This window comes from Taudactylus pleione, unplaced genomic scaffold (genome assembly GCF_031769625.1).
Source record: "Taudactylus pleione unplaced genomic scaffold, aTauple2 ptg000946l, whole genome shotgun sequence".
Taxonomy (NCBI): domain Eukaryota; kingdom Metazoa; phylum Chordata; class Amphibia; order Anura; family Myobatrachidae; genus Taudactylus; species Taudactylus pleione.
Window position 1 is genome coordinate 3189196 of NW_028285347.1, and position 17287 is coordinate 3206482.

General features: G+C 45.1%; 1 protein-coding gene across 1 annotated transcript in view; it reads right to left on the reverse strand.

Annotated features, from left to right (window-relative positions):
* Nucleotides 1-17287, reverse strand: part of LOC148473275 (pendrin-like) — a 101054-nt gene that overhangs the window by 59059 nt on the left and 24708 nt on the right. The window contains exons 3-8 of the mRNA XM_088459908.1: nucleotides 12197-12307; nucleotides 11007-11185; nucleotides 7765-7929; nucleotides 4433-4585; nucleotides 3262-3344; nucleotides 925-1072 (exon numbers count right to left, since the gene is read on the reverse strand). Coding sequence (XP_088316034.1) covers nucleotides 925-1072; nucleotides 3262-3344; nucleotides 4433-4585; nucleotides 7765-7929; nucleotides 11007-11185; nucleotides 12197-12307 — 839 coding nt within the window. The remainder of the gene's footprint in view (nucleotides 1-924; nucleotides 1073-3261; nucleotides 3345-4432; nucleotides 4586-7764; nucleotides 7930-11006; nucleotides 11186-12196; nucleotides 12308-17287) is intronic.

The window sequence follows — 17287 nt, forward strand, 5'->3', positions numbered from 1 at the left end:
TGAAAAAAAACATATGTTGACATTTTAGTGTTGACATGTTAAATGTCAACCTCTTGAATATGTCAACCATTTAACCCTGTCAACCTAAATACATGTCTACAGAATGATGGTCACCTTAATAACCATGTTGACATTATGACTGGTGGGGACCTTCCCTTTATTGACCTTATTGTCGACCAATCATCCGTATACCGTCTAGAGTGTCTGTATTGATGATGAAAGGGTGGTATCCTGGTCACACTGATTTTGAGAACCTTAACTCTGCTATTTTAGTATTCTGCCACCTGAAACAAAGCTCTCACATTGAGGTAATGTATCAAACCTTCCACATAAGACAGGTGGAGATGCTATCCATAGCAACCAATCAGCTCTTAGCTATCATTTATCAAGTACAATCTATAAAATGATAGCTATAACCTGATTGGTTGCTAATGGGAAACTTCTACACCTGTCCTATTTAGAATGCTTGATACATCTCCTCAAACCTCAGGGAGGCTTGAGACCTATTCTAACATAACACATTTATTGTCTGGCCAGCACAGTAAACCCAACTGTCCTACCTTTCCCTATCAGAGTTAATTATGCCACATTATTCAGGAAAATTGGGGGTAAGTACACAATGGCTATACAGAAAGTCAGTCTAGAATCACTAACTCCTACTTAAGGGGTGCCAAACCAAAATGAGAGTTTGTTACAACCCAGAATAACACAGACCAAGAAGAACAGCAGCATCCAAGCTTAAAAAAAGACGTGCACCAAACACTAGGCAACATCTTGGTCCACAGACCTATGACACGCCATTACGTGATGTTCCCAAGACTTTTTTTTGCAACTTAATTTGAACTTGGAAGCTCCTGTTCTACTGGATCTGTACACCTTGACCAGCCAGAGTGAAGAGACTAATGTAAGAATTCACAAATCTACCTGATTTCCATCCACTGGGTAGTTGTGTTTGGTGCCGTAGACCTTTGCCACAGACACAGCCACAGCATATGCCACAATTCCGGTGGAAAATGCAGGCCCAATCATTTCGGAAAACATGGAGATGTCTGGAGCCACGGGATTCATGAATCTGAAATGTCACCCAGTTTTAGTAACAAGGTCACCAGAGCAACTGAAGAGCTTGATAAAAACATTTGTCTAATATAGTTCTGCATAAACCACATGAGTATATTAAATAGTATTATTATTTTACGATCATAATAAAAATAATAATTTAATATTGATATAATCGTACAGGTTTTATATGATATAGCATGTCCATTATTGTAGATCAGGAGTTGTTAAACTGTTGGACAATTATCCTCCATTACCATAATCAGCCCACCCGCAGTGTACCAATTACTTCACTTCTGTGCAGCCAGGAGGTTTGCAATTGGCTCATATTGGCTGTAGTTAACATTGGAGTATTATTAGATCTCTACGGAAGGGTACTGGATGGATTAATTGATACCACGGATCCCCTATAATTATACTCAACCCCCAATATACTTGAAATCTTGAAATGGAATTTTGTTTTTAGGATGCTCTCTGCAAATTCAAATCCCGACAGCGGCTGCCCGGCAGGGGTGCAAATCCTGATCATCCAAGGTAAGTATTTCCTAACCCTATTCTACCCCCTAACCCTAACCCTCCGTTAGGGGTACCGAACCATAACCTCCCCCCCAACCCTATTCTACCTCCTAACCCTAACCCTCCCTTAGGGGTGCCGAACCCTAACCTCCCCCCTAACTCTATTCTATCCCCTAACCCTCCCTTAGGGGTACCTAACCCTAACCTCCCCCCCAAGTGCCTAAACCTAACCCCCCTTTCCCACCACCTAAACCTAAGTCCCCTGGGGGGTGCCTAAGCCTAACCTCCCCCTGGGGATGCCTAACCCTAACCCCCCCTTCCCCTAGCTTAACCCTAACCTCCCGGGGGGTGCCTAACCCCAAGTCCCCCCAGGAGCCCTAAACCTAACCCTCCCCCCCCCCGCAGCTCTCGGCGCCTGGCTTACCTTCGGTCGGTAAGCCGGGTGTCGGTCTCCCGGCGTAGGTAAAATGACAGGCGTCTTGATTTTGATGCCTGTCAGTTAACCCTTGCCGGGATTAGACAGTCCGGAAGCCGGTGGGCGCGATTCCGTCCGACGGCTTCCCGACTGCTTCCCATACAGAGGGGTAGCGTTATGGCTCCTCCCAGTATTACTGTGGGGCCCACTTGTTTATTTTGGTTGCACCATTGTCTATAATGATTTCAATGATTTCCCATTCTGGGATGTAGTTCATATCTTGGCTGTCGGGATGCTGGCGCTCAGAATGCCGGCGCCAGAATCCCGACACCAGGCAAAATCCTGGCGCTGGCATCTTGACCGATGGCATCCTGACGGTAAGTATTGGGCTTAGGGGGAGAGTTAGGTTTAGGCTGCAGAGGGGTTCGAGGGTTAGGTTTAGGCTGCAGGGAGGAGAGAGTTAGGTTTAGGCTGCGAGAGGGAGGAGAGGGTTAGGTTTAGGCTGCAGGGGGGGAGGGTTAGGTTTAGGCTGTGAGAGGGGGGAGGGTTAGGTTTAGGCTGCAGAGGGGATGAAGGGTTAGGTATAGGCTGCAGAGGGGATGGAGGGTTAGATTTAGGCTGCAAGAGGGGGGGAGGGTTAGATTTAGGCTGCGAGAGGGGGGAGAGCGTTAGGTTTAAGCTGCGAGAGGGGGGAGAGGGTTAGGTTTAGGCTGCAGGGAGGAGAGGGATAAGTTTAGGCTGCGAGACGGGGGGGAGGGTTAGGTTTAGGCTGCGAGAGGGGGGGAGGGTTAGGTTTAGGCTGCAAGAGGGGGGGAGGGTTAGGTTTAAGCTGCAGAGGGGGTGGTTAGGTTTAGGCGGCAGGGAGGAGAGGGGAGAGGGTTAGGTTTAAGCTGCGGGAGGGGGGAGGGTTAGGTTTAGGCTGTGGGGAGGGAAGGTTAGGTTTAGGGCTAGGGGTAATGTTAGGACACTTACCTGCCCGTGTCGGTATCCTAACCCTGTTGGGATGGCGGTGTTGGGGTTCTGACCCGGGATCCTGGCCGCCCACATCCATAATGTCATAATCCCGATGCCTGCATACAGGCAGGGTTATGATACAGACACTTGCAGGTAAGTATCCTAACTCTACCCCTACCCCTAAACCTAACCCCCCCCCCACCAGCAGCCTAACCCTAACCCCTAACCCATCCCCTAATACGGCGCCGGCATCCCGACATCCCGGATATGAACTTCATCCCTTCTGTGTAATTGAGGACTTAGACGATTACAGTACTTACCCACTGGGGATACTCTTCACAATCCCAGCATGAAACCTTTTTTCAAAATTTACTCCGTAAGATATTCCTGTAGCTACCACAGTCTAAAACGAAAGCGAGAAAAATTTAATTATGTCTTTCCTGTGTAGTACCTGATTACTTGTAACATGCTAAATAGACACTCTTATGATGCTTTGTCCAATTAACATTTTGGGGAGGGGTGGCGGTATCTACCAAATGTTGATTTGCAGGTCAATTATATACTAACTGATTTTATCTACCTATAAATCAGCAGTTTTTCAATTTCTTTAAAAATTGCTAGAAATCTCCAATTTAGTTTCAGGCACTTTAGTCTAAAACTATTGAGACAAATAAATCAACCATTTATGCATGTACAAGCATTTAAATGAATGGGCCATTTTAGCGTATTGTTCTTTTCACAGATACACTATTACTCGCTCCAATTAAATGAATGAGCGCACTGAAATGAAGGGAGGTACTCTTTCTATAGTTTACCGTCAATATTCAGCAAACTCCAAAAACTTTCAGTTTTTGGAGTTTGTGTTGATTGCCAGAAACCCGCTCCCTCCTATGGGAAGGAGGTCCAGGGTTGCGAAGAGGGATCCAAGTGGATCTCTCCGCCACCTCCTCACTGTGAGACCAGTGGCAGGGCACGTGCGTGATTTTACCACATTTCTAGGGATTTTACTGCCAATTACGGCTCGTGGAGTGGCAGCCAATTGGGGCAGCTGGCAGCATATTGAATTTGGCATGGGCCAAGTGGCTGCCTCTAATTGGCTGGGCTGCAGGTCCACAAGCTGTCATTGGCTCACGTCCAGCACTGAATTCAAAATGCCGCCGAGGAGTGAGGGGAAATGAGCCTGGGAGTGCCGTGGTCACCAGAGCAGAGCGCAGCGAGGTGAGGTGTGGAGTGGTGCTGTGCGGTGTGGTGGGGTGTGCTGTGAGGGGAGGAAGTGGGTGTAAGAAAATATCAGGGGGGCTAAAGATTTGGGCCTGCCCAACTTCGACCACTGGCTATAATCTGATTGGCTGCTATGGGTAACACAACCACTTTTCAATAGACACGTTTACAGTATATCAATGCACTGGGTATATAATATAGCAATTACATTTACAACATGTATTACAAATGGTTCGAAGGTGATTGCCTGCAGAGTATTTTCAAACTTACCACAATAATTTCTATTGGGATAGGCACGCGGAGCTTGTGCTTGTATCGTTCGTTTATTTCCTTCACTGCCACACACACAAAGAAGGCCAGAAGTCCGGCAATTAAATCAGCGATATTGGTCTTTGCGATGTTCTTACAGATATCTATAATTGTCTATTTCCAGGATATAAAAATAAATAAAATTAAATTGATTGATTTGCAGAAATAAATTCAGAATACAAATATTATTTTTCATAACTACGATCAGAGGTCCTGATTCAATACGGATCGCAACTCGATTACGAAAAGGGCTGCGACCAGTGCAGTGTGGGTGTGGTCAGTGCCATGTGGGCGTGTCCACCCTACACTGTCAGGCTCCAATGTTTCCCTAAATACATGAGAGTAGAAAAATTGCATCTTTTAAGTAAATAGAAATACAATTTTAATGATTATTTAGGCACGGTGGCAAGTATAAGGGGTCATAATCAATCTGCGGTGGGGAAAATGGTGGTTGGATAAATGAGTAACAATATGAGGTCAGGACGGCAGTCAGAATAGTTAAACAAACTGGGTTATCACAACAAGTAGGGTAAAACCAAGAGCAACGAGTGAGTTCCACTGATCACTGTATAAAGCACCTGTACCTCATCAGTGATCTTCACCTTGTAATGCAGCGGTTTTCAACCGGTGTGCCGCGGCACACTAGTGTGCCGTGACCGGTTGTGAAGTGTGCCGCGGGGCTGTCAGAGCCACTGGGCACATTTTACTGTACTTCAGCATCCCGGGCCGCTGAGCTCCTCTGGGAGACTCAGGCGCGACCGGGTAGTGACCTGCAAAGATGCGGCGGCGTGACATCACAGGTCACACACGCCGCGTTGTCCACTGCCCTCCAGCCCGCTCTGCCAGCCAACGCCCTGCGCCAATCAGCCAGCCCGCGCTCTGTCCAGGCAGGCTCTGCAGCCTGCCTGGAAGCCCGCCCGCACGCGATCCTGCTGCAGTGTGAGTGACAAGGGGGGAAGAAATGTGGGTTTTGTGGGTACCAGACATTTTTTTCTTCTTCGTGGATACCAGCCATAGTTTATTTTTTCGTGGGAACCAGTCATGTCATTTTTTTAGTGAGAACCAGCCATATGTTATCCAGCCATATATTTGCCTATTTAGTGGGGAACAATGTGTTTTGTTTTGTTTTTTGTTTCTGTGGGGCCAGCCATAGGTTTCTTTTTCTGTGGGGAGCAATTCTGTGGGGTGCAATGTGGTATGGTTGTTTTTTTTGTGGGGAGCAATGTGGTTTTTTTTTTCTGTTAGGCCAGCCAATGGGATTGTTTTATTCTTGTGGGGGCCAATGTAGTGTGTTTTTTTATTCTTGTGGGGGCCAATGTAGTGTGTTTTGTTCCTGTGGGAACTAATGTAGTGTGTTTTTTTTTATTTTAAAATCTTGTGTAGTGTGCCGCGAATTAAAAAAGGTTGAAAATCACTCTTGTAATGCAATCACAACAATGAAAGTCTTTCGGCTGAGACTTGCAGGGACCACATGCTAACTTAAGTCCCCCATTCATCTGCCAGCTGTTACCCTAATTCCCAGATCGGACTGAGGGCCCGATTCAGACCCAGTCGCAAAGCTGCGTGCCGAACACATCCAAAGTATGCAAATCCCGCGATCACAAGCAAGACATTAGAACTTCCACTATGTCATGGTGTGCGATCACACATATGTATTTAGACGCCCACCAGCCTGACATAAGATGTTCACTCTCCCTTTGCAACATACGTCATCTCCAGGAAGTGTATTACACAATCGGTAACATCGGAGGCCATCGGAACCATACGCAGCACTTGCGGTTGACCAAACTCCACCGCAAGTTCGGCGAGTGCTGCTGTGTGTTAAACAGCCATGTGACTTGTATTATGACGCTACGTCTTAATTATGTATGCCCCAGAAACAGCGTCCAGATGCACAGACATGCCTGCATTTGCAGCACCACACCCCCGTTTCCTTCAGCCACCCCCTGTCACCACCCACAAATGACACGTCCTGTCACTCATTTTTGCGGAGCGTCTGTGTACTTGCTGCGATCGCTTTCTGATCGCAGGGACTGGTTCATGCACGTGAACTACGTATTTTACGCATGCGCAGATTGTGAAAATCGGCCAGCTGCGTGCGACCTCAGCCTAGTGAACGGGTATGAATCAGGGACTGAAACCGCTGTCCACCAGTCGATGATCGCCAATTCGTCAAGGAATCGGTGAAATTCTTCATGTTAAAAATCCCTGATTTGCTGATCCCGATCTTGGTCAGGATCGGCAAACCAGGGAAATCCAACATGTTGGATTTCACTGATGCCCCAATCCCGGTGTCTGGAGATCGGGCAATTGCCCAAAACATTGCAGATGTATGGAGGTCTATGGTCTGAAGAGTAGTGGAAGAACAGAAACTATTGTTGTTCCTATCTTGAACTCTTACCCTACTTCTGATACTAATCAGATTTTGGTTTCCAGCCTAGCAGGGGGACACATAGCATACTGCTGGCACTGGTAAAGGGTTTTCAAAGGGGTTGACATAAGTTTTTTATTATTTTTTCTACAATAAAATACATGTCAGTCATCGTTATCACCTTCTTGATGATGTCTGTCTCATCATTAAACCAGAAGCATCAATAGGCTAGATCTTTAAGTTGGATTTATCTTAACTAGAGAGGTGCGGGTCTAGATTTCTGAAATCCGAACACACCCGAATTTAGGGGTTCCGAGTCCGGAACTCAGGTTTGGATTCAGACATTTTAGCTGTTTTTATCGATCTTTAGTCGATTTTTATTGATTAAATCCAAAACCAAAACACTTGCGGGTGGTTTTGCAAAACCAAAACCAAAAACACGAAAATGAATCCAATGAAATCGTGTCCGCACACATCTTTAATCTTAGCATATATGTAACACTATATACAGATGTAAAAATGCAAGATAAGATGCATCTAAATTCAAGGATACTCCAGAATTTCGGGAAGTTGTCCCTGGCTCCCAAGAAAGTAGGTTACTCTCCTTGATCCAGCCTATCATTTTTGTAAAGAGAACTGGGTCTTGATGACCTCTTTGGTGTCACTGCACAGTGAGTGGCCAGGTCCATGAGACAACAAATGCGTGATCACACCCATTGCACTTGCCCTTGAGAATGCTCTCTGGGATCTCCAGGAGATGAGGTCCAAAAAATTACGCAAGTATGCAGTGTAAACACAGTGTGTGATGTCCATTATGTGTGTCACTGTGAGCCATGGCGGCATTCCAAGATGGAATCAGTCAGTAAAAATTTAACATCGATAATGTGTTTGTTATTACATGTAAAACACAGAGTATACTTACCCGTATTATTGACAACACTCCATTGTAATTTCCTGTTGGAACGTTGAGGAGTTGTTTTATTTGTGACACAAGAACTTGGAAAGCTGCAGCTGTTGTGAATCCACCAACCAGTGGTTCTCCAAGATATCGTACAATGAAACCAATCTGCAACACTCCTAATGCCAGCTGTAAGACAAGTGCTTTAATAGTGAAAGTGTAATGTTCATTTCAAACTATTTCCGTTGGTTTTGTAGACACACGTTTTAACCTATTCATTAGAAGTCATAACTTCAGGCATGACACATACGCTATACTATAGAATTCAGGGACAGGTGTAAACTTTTTATTTGGATGTAGTGCAACCATGGTCTCAACTTCACACTATGGGCCTGATTCAGACCCACTCGCGAGCGGCTGTCCGCTCGCAAGTGGGTCGATGTTCTGGACTGAGCATGCGCACGACGGAGGGAGCTCCGTCGTGCGCATGCGCCAGACGCGACGAGCGAAGGACTTTCCTTCGCTCGTTGTGTCTGATCAAAGGGGGCGTGCTGTCGATGTTGATTGACAGCACGCCCCCTTTGGTAGGCGTGCCGGGGGCGTGCCTCCCTGACGGGGGCGTTCCCACGGGAACGCCTCCCGTCAGAAGCCGGCCCACTGACATCACTAGTGATGTCAGTGGGAGTGATTTTGGCTCTGATAGAGCCAAAATCACTCCGGAGCTTGCGGTTGAAAACCTCAACTGCAGGCTCCGGCTCGCAGATTCGATGGTCGCGATGGTCACGACCATCGCGGCCATCAAAATGCACGCTCGTATAGCCTGTGGGTGGTGACCCACAGCTATACGAGCGTCCAGGAGGACGCTCCATTTTCATGGAGGCCGGCCCTCATTCAGAGCGTGCGCTCTGCTCAGAGCGTACGGCTCTGAATGAGGGCCTATATTTCTATCATCTCCCACTTCCTATTGGGATCAGTTGTGGGACCTGATCTCCAGTGTGACCGGTTTGTCTATATCTCGAGATGCATTGGTGGCACTCTTAAATGTCACCACCCAGAATGCTGGGAAACATCAGGGTAAACTAATAGTCCATATTTGCAGCGAAACAGACCCGGCGACAGGGGGTACAAAGGGTACTTGTACTGGGCCCCGAGACTTAGAGGAGCACCATTCATGCATTCATGTGTCCCCACTTCCCTTGCTTCTGCCATTGGCATGCTGATGTCAGCAGGGCACATGCAGAAACCGAGGCCGTCAGCCCGGCGCAGTGCATGTGATGTCATGACGTCACGCTTCTGTATCAGAGAGAAGCCGGGGCTGGGCCTCAGCTGACCGCTCGGGAAGAAGAACAGAACAGCACAGCAGGCAGCAGTTAAGTGTTGGCTTGGCTGGGCAGGCCTAGAGAGACACAGCCAGGTGGTGGAGGGCTGCAGATGAAGGGGGGAGATGGAGCTGGGGACACAGGGCTAGGGAATGAGGCTGAGATACACAGGGATTAAGAAATGAGACTGGGAGGCACAGGGGCTGGACACACACAGAGGAACTGGGGGATGATTAAATTGAGAGAGGGAGGGGCTGTGGGATGATTAGGTTGGGGAGACACACAGGGGCTGTGGGATGACTAAGCGACTGAGAGACAGAAGGGTTGGTGAATGATTAAGCTGAGAGAGAGAGGCATTGGGGGATGATTAAACTGAGAGACAGACGGGCTGGGGAATGATTAAGCTGAGAGACAGAGAACTGGGGATGATTAAGATGAGAGACAGAGGGGAGATGAGTGAATGGACAGAGATGGAGAGACACGGGGATGAGGCTGGAGACAGGGATGGTACTGTAGCGACACCGGCTAGGCTATGGCTGGTGCCACACAGGCGAGAATAAGGCTGAGAGACACTGGCAGACCTGCAGGTACCTACTGGGAGGGGATAGGGGGTACCAAAAAAATTAGTGTTCCGGGCCCCAGGATTTATTTTGCCAGCCCTGATGCCAGTAATTGGAAAGTTGTTTACCTTGATAAATGTCTTGTTATATTGATCATATTATTACCAGTTTTCAATTAAATAAAAAAACATTGTTTTTAAAAAAAAAAAATATATATATTATGGTAGGGCAGCACTGCTCATCTTCCTGTGGTGGGGGTGCAGTGCAAAATGAGCGATGTTGTAGACGGAATGTGCCACAGGTAAGAGCGTTTCCACTGCACGTCACTCACATCACCTTCAATTGAATTGCTGAAAATCGATACTTTGTTTCCTGCCCACGACAAAAGAAATCTAATGGCTCATACACACTAGGCAATAAATTGAACCATATGAACGATAATGATATCGATATCGTTCAATATCGAGTATGTGTGTTTGCAAGATATTGTTAACGACGCACGCTCCTGTGAATCGGTAACGATGTCTTTCATTGCCTGAACTTGCAGGTCAACCTGATGATATTGTCAGGTTGCGCATGTTCAGAGATGAGGGAGGGTGCCGTCACTGAACGATATCGTTAATGATATAGTTCAGTGTGTATGCTTCGTTCCCGACATTGAGCCCGGCAGTGCAGGAGAAACACTTAACGATATCGTTCATGGAGCATATTGTTAAGTGTGTATGCATTAGCTTTAGTAACTCCACAGGTCCTCACCAATAATAGCAATGTCCAAACAGGTTTTTCCAACCAAACCTTCAGAGGAGGTGTGCCATATTAGTATTCAAAGGGGCATAAACCAATCCAAAAAAGGTTCAGAGTAATAAAAATGGATTGTAATTGAACATTCAAGAATTATACAAAATTATGGTCAATTACATAAATTAAAATAAAAAATGCATAAAAGTATTGGTGAATGAATCTATTCGGTCGTTGGGTCACCATACATGGTGCTGACATGAGGATGCTCTCTGGATAGTTATTTTTTTCTAAAAGCACCAAGTAGAGTCTTTGATTTTTAGATTAACTACTAAGAATCAACTCATTTTTTCACTTCATTTAAGCTTTAGTAGTCTATTTACTAAGCAGTGTTAGTAGACAGAGTGAAAAGTGATAAGGTGCCAGCCAATCAGCTCCCAACTGTCATTTTTCAAACACAGCCTGTGAGATGACAGTTGGGAGCTGATTGGCTGGTACCTTATCACTTTTCACTCTGTCTCCTAACACAGCTTAGTAAATAGACCCCTTAATCAGGGTGGTGCAATTTAGTGAAGAGGAGCCTATGATTGATACATGATGATACAGTTACAGCTGTACTACACCATGCGCACTACATTAAACACGTTACCTGTATAATTCCAATCAGGAAACAGAGTGTTCCTGAAATCAAGACCCTTTGTGTATCTCTTGCGGTCGTGTTCACAATCATGGTATTTGTATCAGTTGCGTTTTGAATCTGAAAATTTTCATCTGGGGCCATTTGTAGAACTACCATACCGACCATCAAACTGACCACGGGAAATGGCCCTGTTGGAAAAACAAACAAATATTGTAACACCGAGGTCTCTTATACAGAAGCAGAATATATCATCTGCTGTAGAGTTTTCATTACCCCCTCTGGTGATCCCTACCAGAGCCCACAGAGCATCAACCTAGTGCTGATGCGCTGTGTCCCACTCAACCGGCTACACTGGGCAAGTGCGAGATCACGTGCAGCCCAGAGCGCGCCAGCTGCCGCAGCCAGGGACAGTGCTGTTTCTGCTGTGGTGGTTTGGCAGCGATAGCTGCAGCTGTCGAAATCTATAGCTGCCACTGACCATTCATAAGTTGCCTAGCATATCGGCACGCTAACATGTAGATAGCAACGCAGATAATGACAGGGACGCATCATTTAGCACACATCTCCTCATTGATACTTTGGGGCGAAGTTGTATCAACCGCACATAACGTGCGCTGATACCGCTAATCCACCTAACGCACTTTGATACATCTCCCCCACTGTCATTTATTACAATTATTATGTCACCTCAAATCCTACAAACTTGTGCTTGTATATGGGTACAGATCTCCTCTGTGACTTTCAGGGCAGAATGCATGACGCATCACGTTAGCAACGCCGGTATGCATGACTAGCACCGCAAAGGACCGCTGTCTCTGTAAGAGCGGCCCTTTGCGACGGAGGGACTTCCAGGTCTATGACTCAGAAGCCCCTCTGGTGTCCTTCTGCGTATGCGCAGAAGGAAGCATGCGCCGCAGGGGGTGGCGGGAGGGATCCGATTGAATCCCTCTCACAGCACTCTCCCGATAGAAGCCTATAGGCTTCTATAGGGTAATGCCATCAGGAAGAGGGCGTTACCCACCGCAACCATGCCCCGAGTGCATCGCATTCTACCTTTCTTGCATCCGCCCCCAATATCAAAATAATTTATTATTGTCTGCACCTTTACATATATATACTGGCATACAGTAGAAATCAATATCAAATATAAATCACGATTAGGGAAGTATTAGGTGAAATACTTGCCTGTACTTACTTACCAATGGAAAGATGTCTGGATGTCCCCAGAAAGACATATATCAGTACAGGAAAGAAAGAGGAGTACAGGCCGTACCCAAGAGGGACTGCAGCCAGCAAAGCAAATGATAACCCTGAAATCACAAACAACATACTGTGAATCAAACGCAGTGTATTCTGTTACCTAGAACCCATAGCTGAGGACTATCTAAACAAGGGCGCTATTTTACAGCATGATGAGAAACATCACATCTTAAGAGAGAGTTCTGCATTTCATAAGCCTTTGCTTCTAAATTTATAATTTATGTTAGAATTAAATATATAAATCATTATACCGGGATTTCATTTTTGACTGATGACTATGATAAGTATGAAAATCATCATAATCTAAAATTTAAGAGGCAACAGTGATTATGCAAAACAGTAAAAGTTAGTAAAACAAATAACATTGCACACTAATAGGTCTATTTATTAAGTAATTAAAAGTTTCTTCCTATCTATCAAGGGTTACCACAGTGCTATCTCTGGCGATAGTCTCGCTCATGCAAAGCATGGTGAAGCCTATTTAATAAGGATATTTATTTATTAACAGTTTCTTATATAGCGCAGCTTATTCCGTTGCCCTTTACAATTGAAACATTAATAGAACAAAACTGGGGAATAACAGACAGATATGTAGGTAGGAAGGCCCTGCTCGCAAGCTTACAATCTATAGGGAAATAGGCATTGATACACAAGGATAGGTGCTATATATTGGAATTTGGTCCGGCCAGAATGCACAGTTTCTTGGTGGGCTGCATGATCCAGTCACACAGGAATTTCGGCCAAATGTCAGGATGATGTGAAAGAAAGACAATGTGTGAGGTTATGTGTGGACTGTGAAAGGGGATGTAATTAGACATGGAAGCTATGAAGGTTATATGGGCGGTTCTGGAATCTGATAAGCTAGCCTGAAGAAGTGAGTTTTCAGGGAACGCTTGAAGGATTGGAGACTAGATGTAAGTCGTATTGTGCGTGGTAAGGCATTCCATAGAGTGGGTGCCAACAGAAGAAAATCCTGTAACCATGAATGGGAGCAAGTAATGCGTGGAGATATTTATACGAGGTTGCATCCAAAAGTCGGTATCCTGACAAAGTATTAGATGTCGCCCTGTATTGATTTTCTGTATGAATGTACTAGAGGTCTTAGTAGAACATTACAGCAGAATTCTTTTATTTTTGCAGATATTGAATAATAAGCAGAACAATATCACTAAAATTTGGGGAAAAAAACTCTAAAAGTTGAGAAATGGAGAATACTGAAAAGTGGAGAAAACTGAAATTAAAGCCAACATTAAATATCTGCAAATGAAGAAGATGACGCTACTGGAATTCACATTCAAGCTAAAAGAGCACATTCGTGGGAAGACTTTTGCATCTGATGATGATGTCATAACTGCTATACAGGGCTGGTTTGAGGACCAATCACTGGACTTTTTCCTAAACAGAATCAAGAGGTTGGAGCATCGATGGGAGAAGTGTATTGAAGTAAATGGAGACTAGTTATTTATTTAAAAATATAATTTAAATATAAATGGAAATGGCGAAACCTTGAAAGCGAAAGGTGAATATGAATTGCAAATTCCAAACCACAAACTCAAATTCAACTGGCGAGTGCACCATGAACATTTTCTGTACTCTCCTGTGGTCACATGTGCTCCCACATCATCTTCCCCTTGTTGTAGATTAGGGGTGGGGAACCTTTTTTCAGACAAGGGCCATTTGGATATTTATAACATCATTCGCAGGCCCGGTGCAGGCCACACCCCCTCTGTGTGATGTCACATGGAGGGGCGGGGGCACAGTCGCCAGTGAGTACAGCAATGCCCGGAGCATCCAGAGGATGAAGGTAGGGAAAATTGATAAATTGTTTCTTTCTCTCTTCTATCCACATGCAATTTTCCAAAGCCAACCCTGCAACTCTGCACCAGTTACTTAGGGGCATAGTTACTAAAATGCTGGTTTATAGAGGTGGAGGTGTTGCCCATAGCAACCAATCAGATACTACTTTTTATTTATCTAGCACCTTCTAGAAAATAATAGCTAGAATCTGATTGGTTGATATGAGCAACACTTTCACTTCTATAAACCCGCACTTTAGTAAATATACTCCTTAGACTGCAGCCAAATGTACTATTTTTATAAAATTAGTGGTATGCTATGGTCATTTTTAGATTTTTATTGCTGGCTTTTGTAGTGTGAGTATACTGAGTGCTTGATTCCAGTGACTGACCCCATGTATCTATCACCCTTTCATATTCAGGGTTCTACTTAAAAAGAAAGCCGTAAAAATCATCAACGCGTTTTGCTTTTACATTACCGTCATATTTATATTTTTGCAATCCCGGGACCGACCTCGTAGTAAAGGTCTGTCCCGGTGAGAAGAAAAGGAGCCTTTGCGAAAGACAACAATGGATATTCCTTGCCCACTGCGCATTTATCTCATGGTGCATGCACAGAAGCGGTATGGGAGGAGCCGACGGCGCAAAGCATTGTGGGAGAAGGCAGGAAGAGATTGTTTTGCACGTGTTTATGTTGTTCACAATAGTTTTCCATGGCAAAAGTATTGTTTCTTCTTTAAATTGCGTAAGTGCCCAAACCCCATTGTAAGCAGTTCCAATCTGCACAAAGCGAAACAGCGGAAATCTGACTGTTTATCCGCTGTTTCTGCTTTTGTTTTTCGAGCAAGGGCAACACTCTATCTAGAAACACTGCTGCTGGAGGACACTGTCATTCTCCCCCTGATGTGTCTGAGTTGTATACTGCCCTGGACACTCCCTAGTGAAGTGTTTGCTTTCCAAAATTACTTTATCACAATGTTTTACTGTTTTATTGCTGCTGTTTGTGACCTTGCCCTCAACCAATAATATGAGCTACTTACCTCATGCCCCTCCCACAGGAACTCCTATCCTGTTATTCAGCGTGATTTATAATAACCTTTACACTATATCTCACTTAATCCCTTTGTCACTCCTGCTTAATTATCTACTTATTTACAACTGCACCCCCATTATTCTACCCATATCCAATTCCTGTTCTCATATTTCCGAAATACTGTGCCTTTTTCTTTCTAGCCACCCCTCCATGTACACATTTTCTCACCTTCCTCTTGCTGTTACCTGCCTCCTCTCTGTCTTCAACATCTTAGCCGTACTCTTCACTTCATTACTTCCTGTTCTGTACTACTCACTCTGATATGACCGTGCCACCCCCCTGCCCGCCTCTCAACTTTCTCTAACCTGCCCGGCCCCCGCTTCCGCTCACTGACTAGCCGTGTGACCCTGGTGTTATCTCTCCCATAGGTATGAAACATCTCCCCCTTAGGGTTCATTACAGACATCTCTCCGCTCCACATTAATTCTGTTTTACTGTCATCTAACTCCACCAGGTCCAGTTTCTCCATTCCTTCATAACTTCACTACCTGGCTTTCTTCCTTCTTTTCCACTGACCATAGTATTCTTATTCTAGAGGATTGGAACATCCCCTTTGACAAGTCTACTGGTTTTGACACCTTTAAACTCCTCATGCTTATTTCCTCTTGTAGTCTCTCCAAGCTCTACTCCATGTTCTCCCATCTCTGTGCCATCTGATTCCTGATCTGTAAGCATAACCTCCTTTCTTCTACTGTAACCTGCCTCCCACACCCAAATTTGTGTAGACCATGATACCATAAATGGCCTTGACCCAATCTATTTTCAAGCGCCACTTAAACCACTCCTTTCTCCTATTTCTACCCTGTCTGCCCTAATATTACAGTCTAGGGATGTCCATTGAACGGTACACCACAGAACTAGGGGTGTGCGAGCGGTGCTGCCACATAGCGCGCAGAATCCTGTGGGCAGCACCGCCACTCACACACGGCCCCTGCATCTGGCTAGCAGGGTGCCTGAGCATGCTCCAGACGTGCACACTGCATCTCTTACAACCCTCCGGAGCATCCTGAGGATCCTGGCAGTGCTGTAATTCGTGCCCCCTCCACAGGATGTCATGTGCTGAGGGCATGTGGCTAACACAGGGTGCAGAAAAGCCCTATTACACTACTGGTTCACCATCAATGGTGCCATGAGTACTTTACATCAATGGCAGAAAAACAAGACAGAAAACCAACAATGGCCGGACCATGTGGTGAGTCAATCAGAGAAGGAGGTCAAAGGCTAAGCCTCATGCAACAGGGGTGGGGCTAAGCACTGTGCCCCGGGGAAAAACATTGTCACGTCATCATCAGACATCTGCCATCGATGCTGAGAAACATTGGACATCCGCCATCAATGGCAAAACTGTCAACCATCATTGGCATACCATAAATGATCACTAATACAAATTCCCACCTTTGGGGTCAAGAAAGAAGATCTTTGATCTCCTGTGAGAACTACAGTATCATATCAGGGGATTATTTTACCTTTCTCTATAGCAAGATAATTACTATATAGGTTTTACTCTATGAACCAGTTGTTTTATATACCTTACGAAATAACTGTAATAAACCATACCAACACATTTTTCAAAAGCATGTAATTGCCAATAAACGATACTTCTTTATCAGCAACGTGTTGGCATAGACAGATAACCTCTCATCTAATTACCATATTTTAGTCTTATGTACTTTTCTTCTCAAAGTAGAATAGGTGTCATTATTATTGTTTTGGTCTTTACATTTCTTTTTTTCTTTGAGTTTGACTAAAATCTACTTTTCAGATGCACTTTAGCTGCATATTTCCCTGTTCTGTCTATTTTTACTATACAGCTTATACACCTCACACATAAAGAGTTTGGCATTATGACTGGATTCAATAACATCTCACTTTGCCTCCCGTAAACCATTCGGTTAATAAATTACAGTCTTACTGAATGCTGAATGTGAGAAGGGATTCATGTTAAAGATTAAAGGGTAACCAGTGGTGTCACGAGGGGGGATGTGGGCCGCACCCGGGTGTCACCCTCGGAGGGGGTGACACCAAAATGCCGGCTCCTCTGCAGTAACAGAAGCTGGGTGCTGCAGTGTGACGTTCTCCTGCAGCACCCGGGTCTCCTGTCATAGAAGAGGAGCCGACAGACTGCCCAGTCTCCGGGGGAA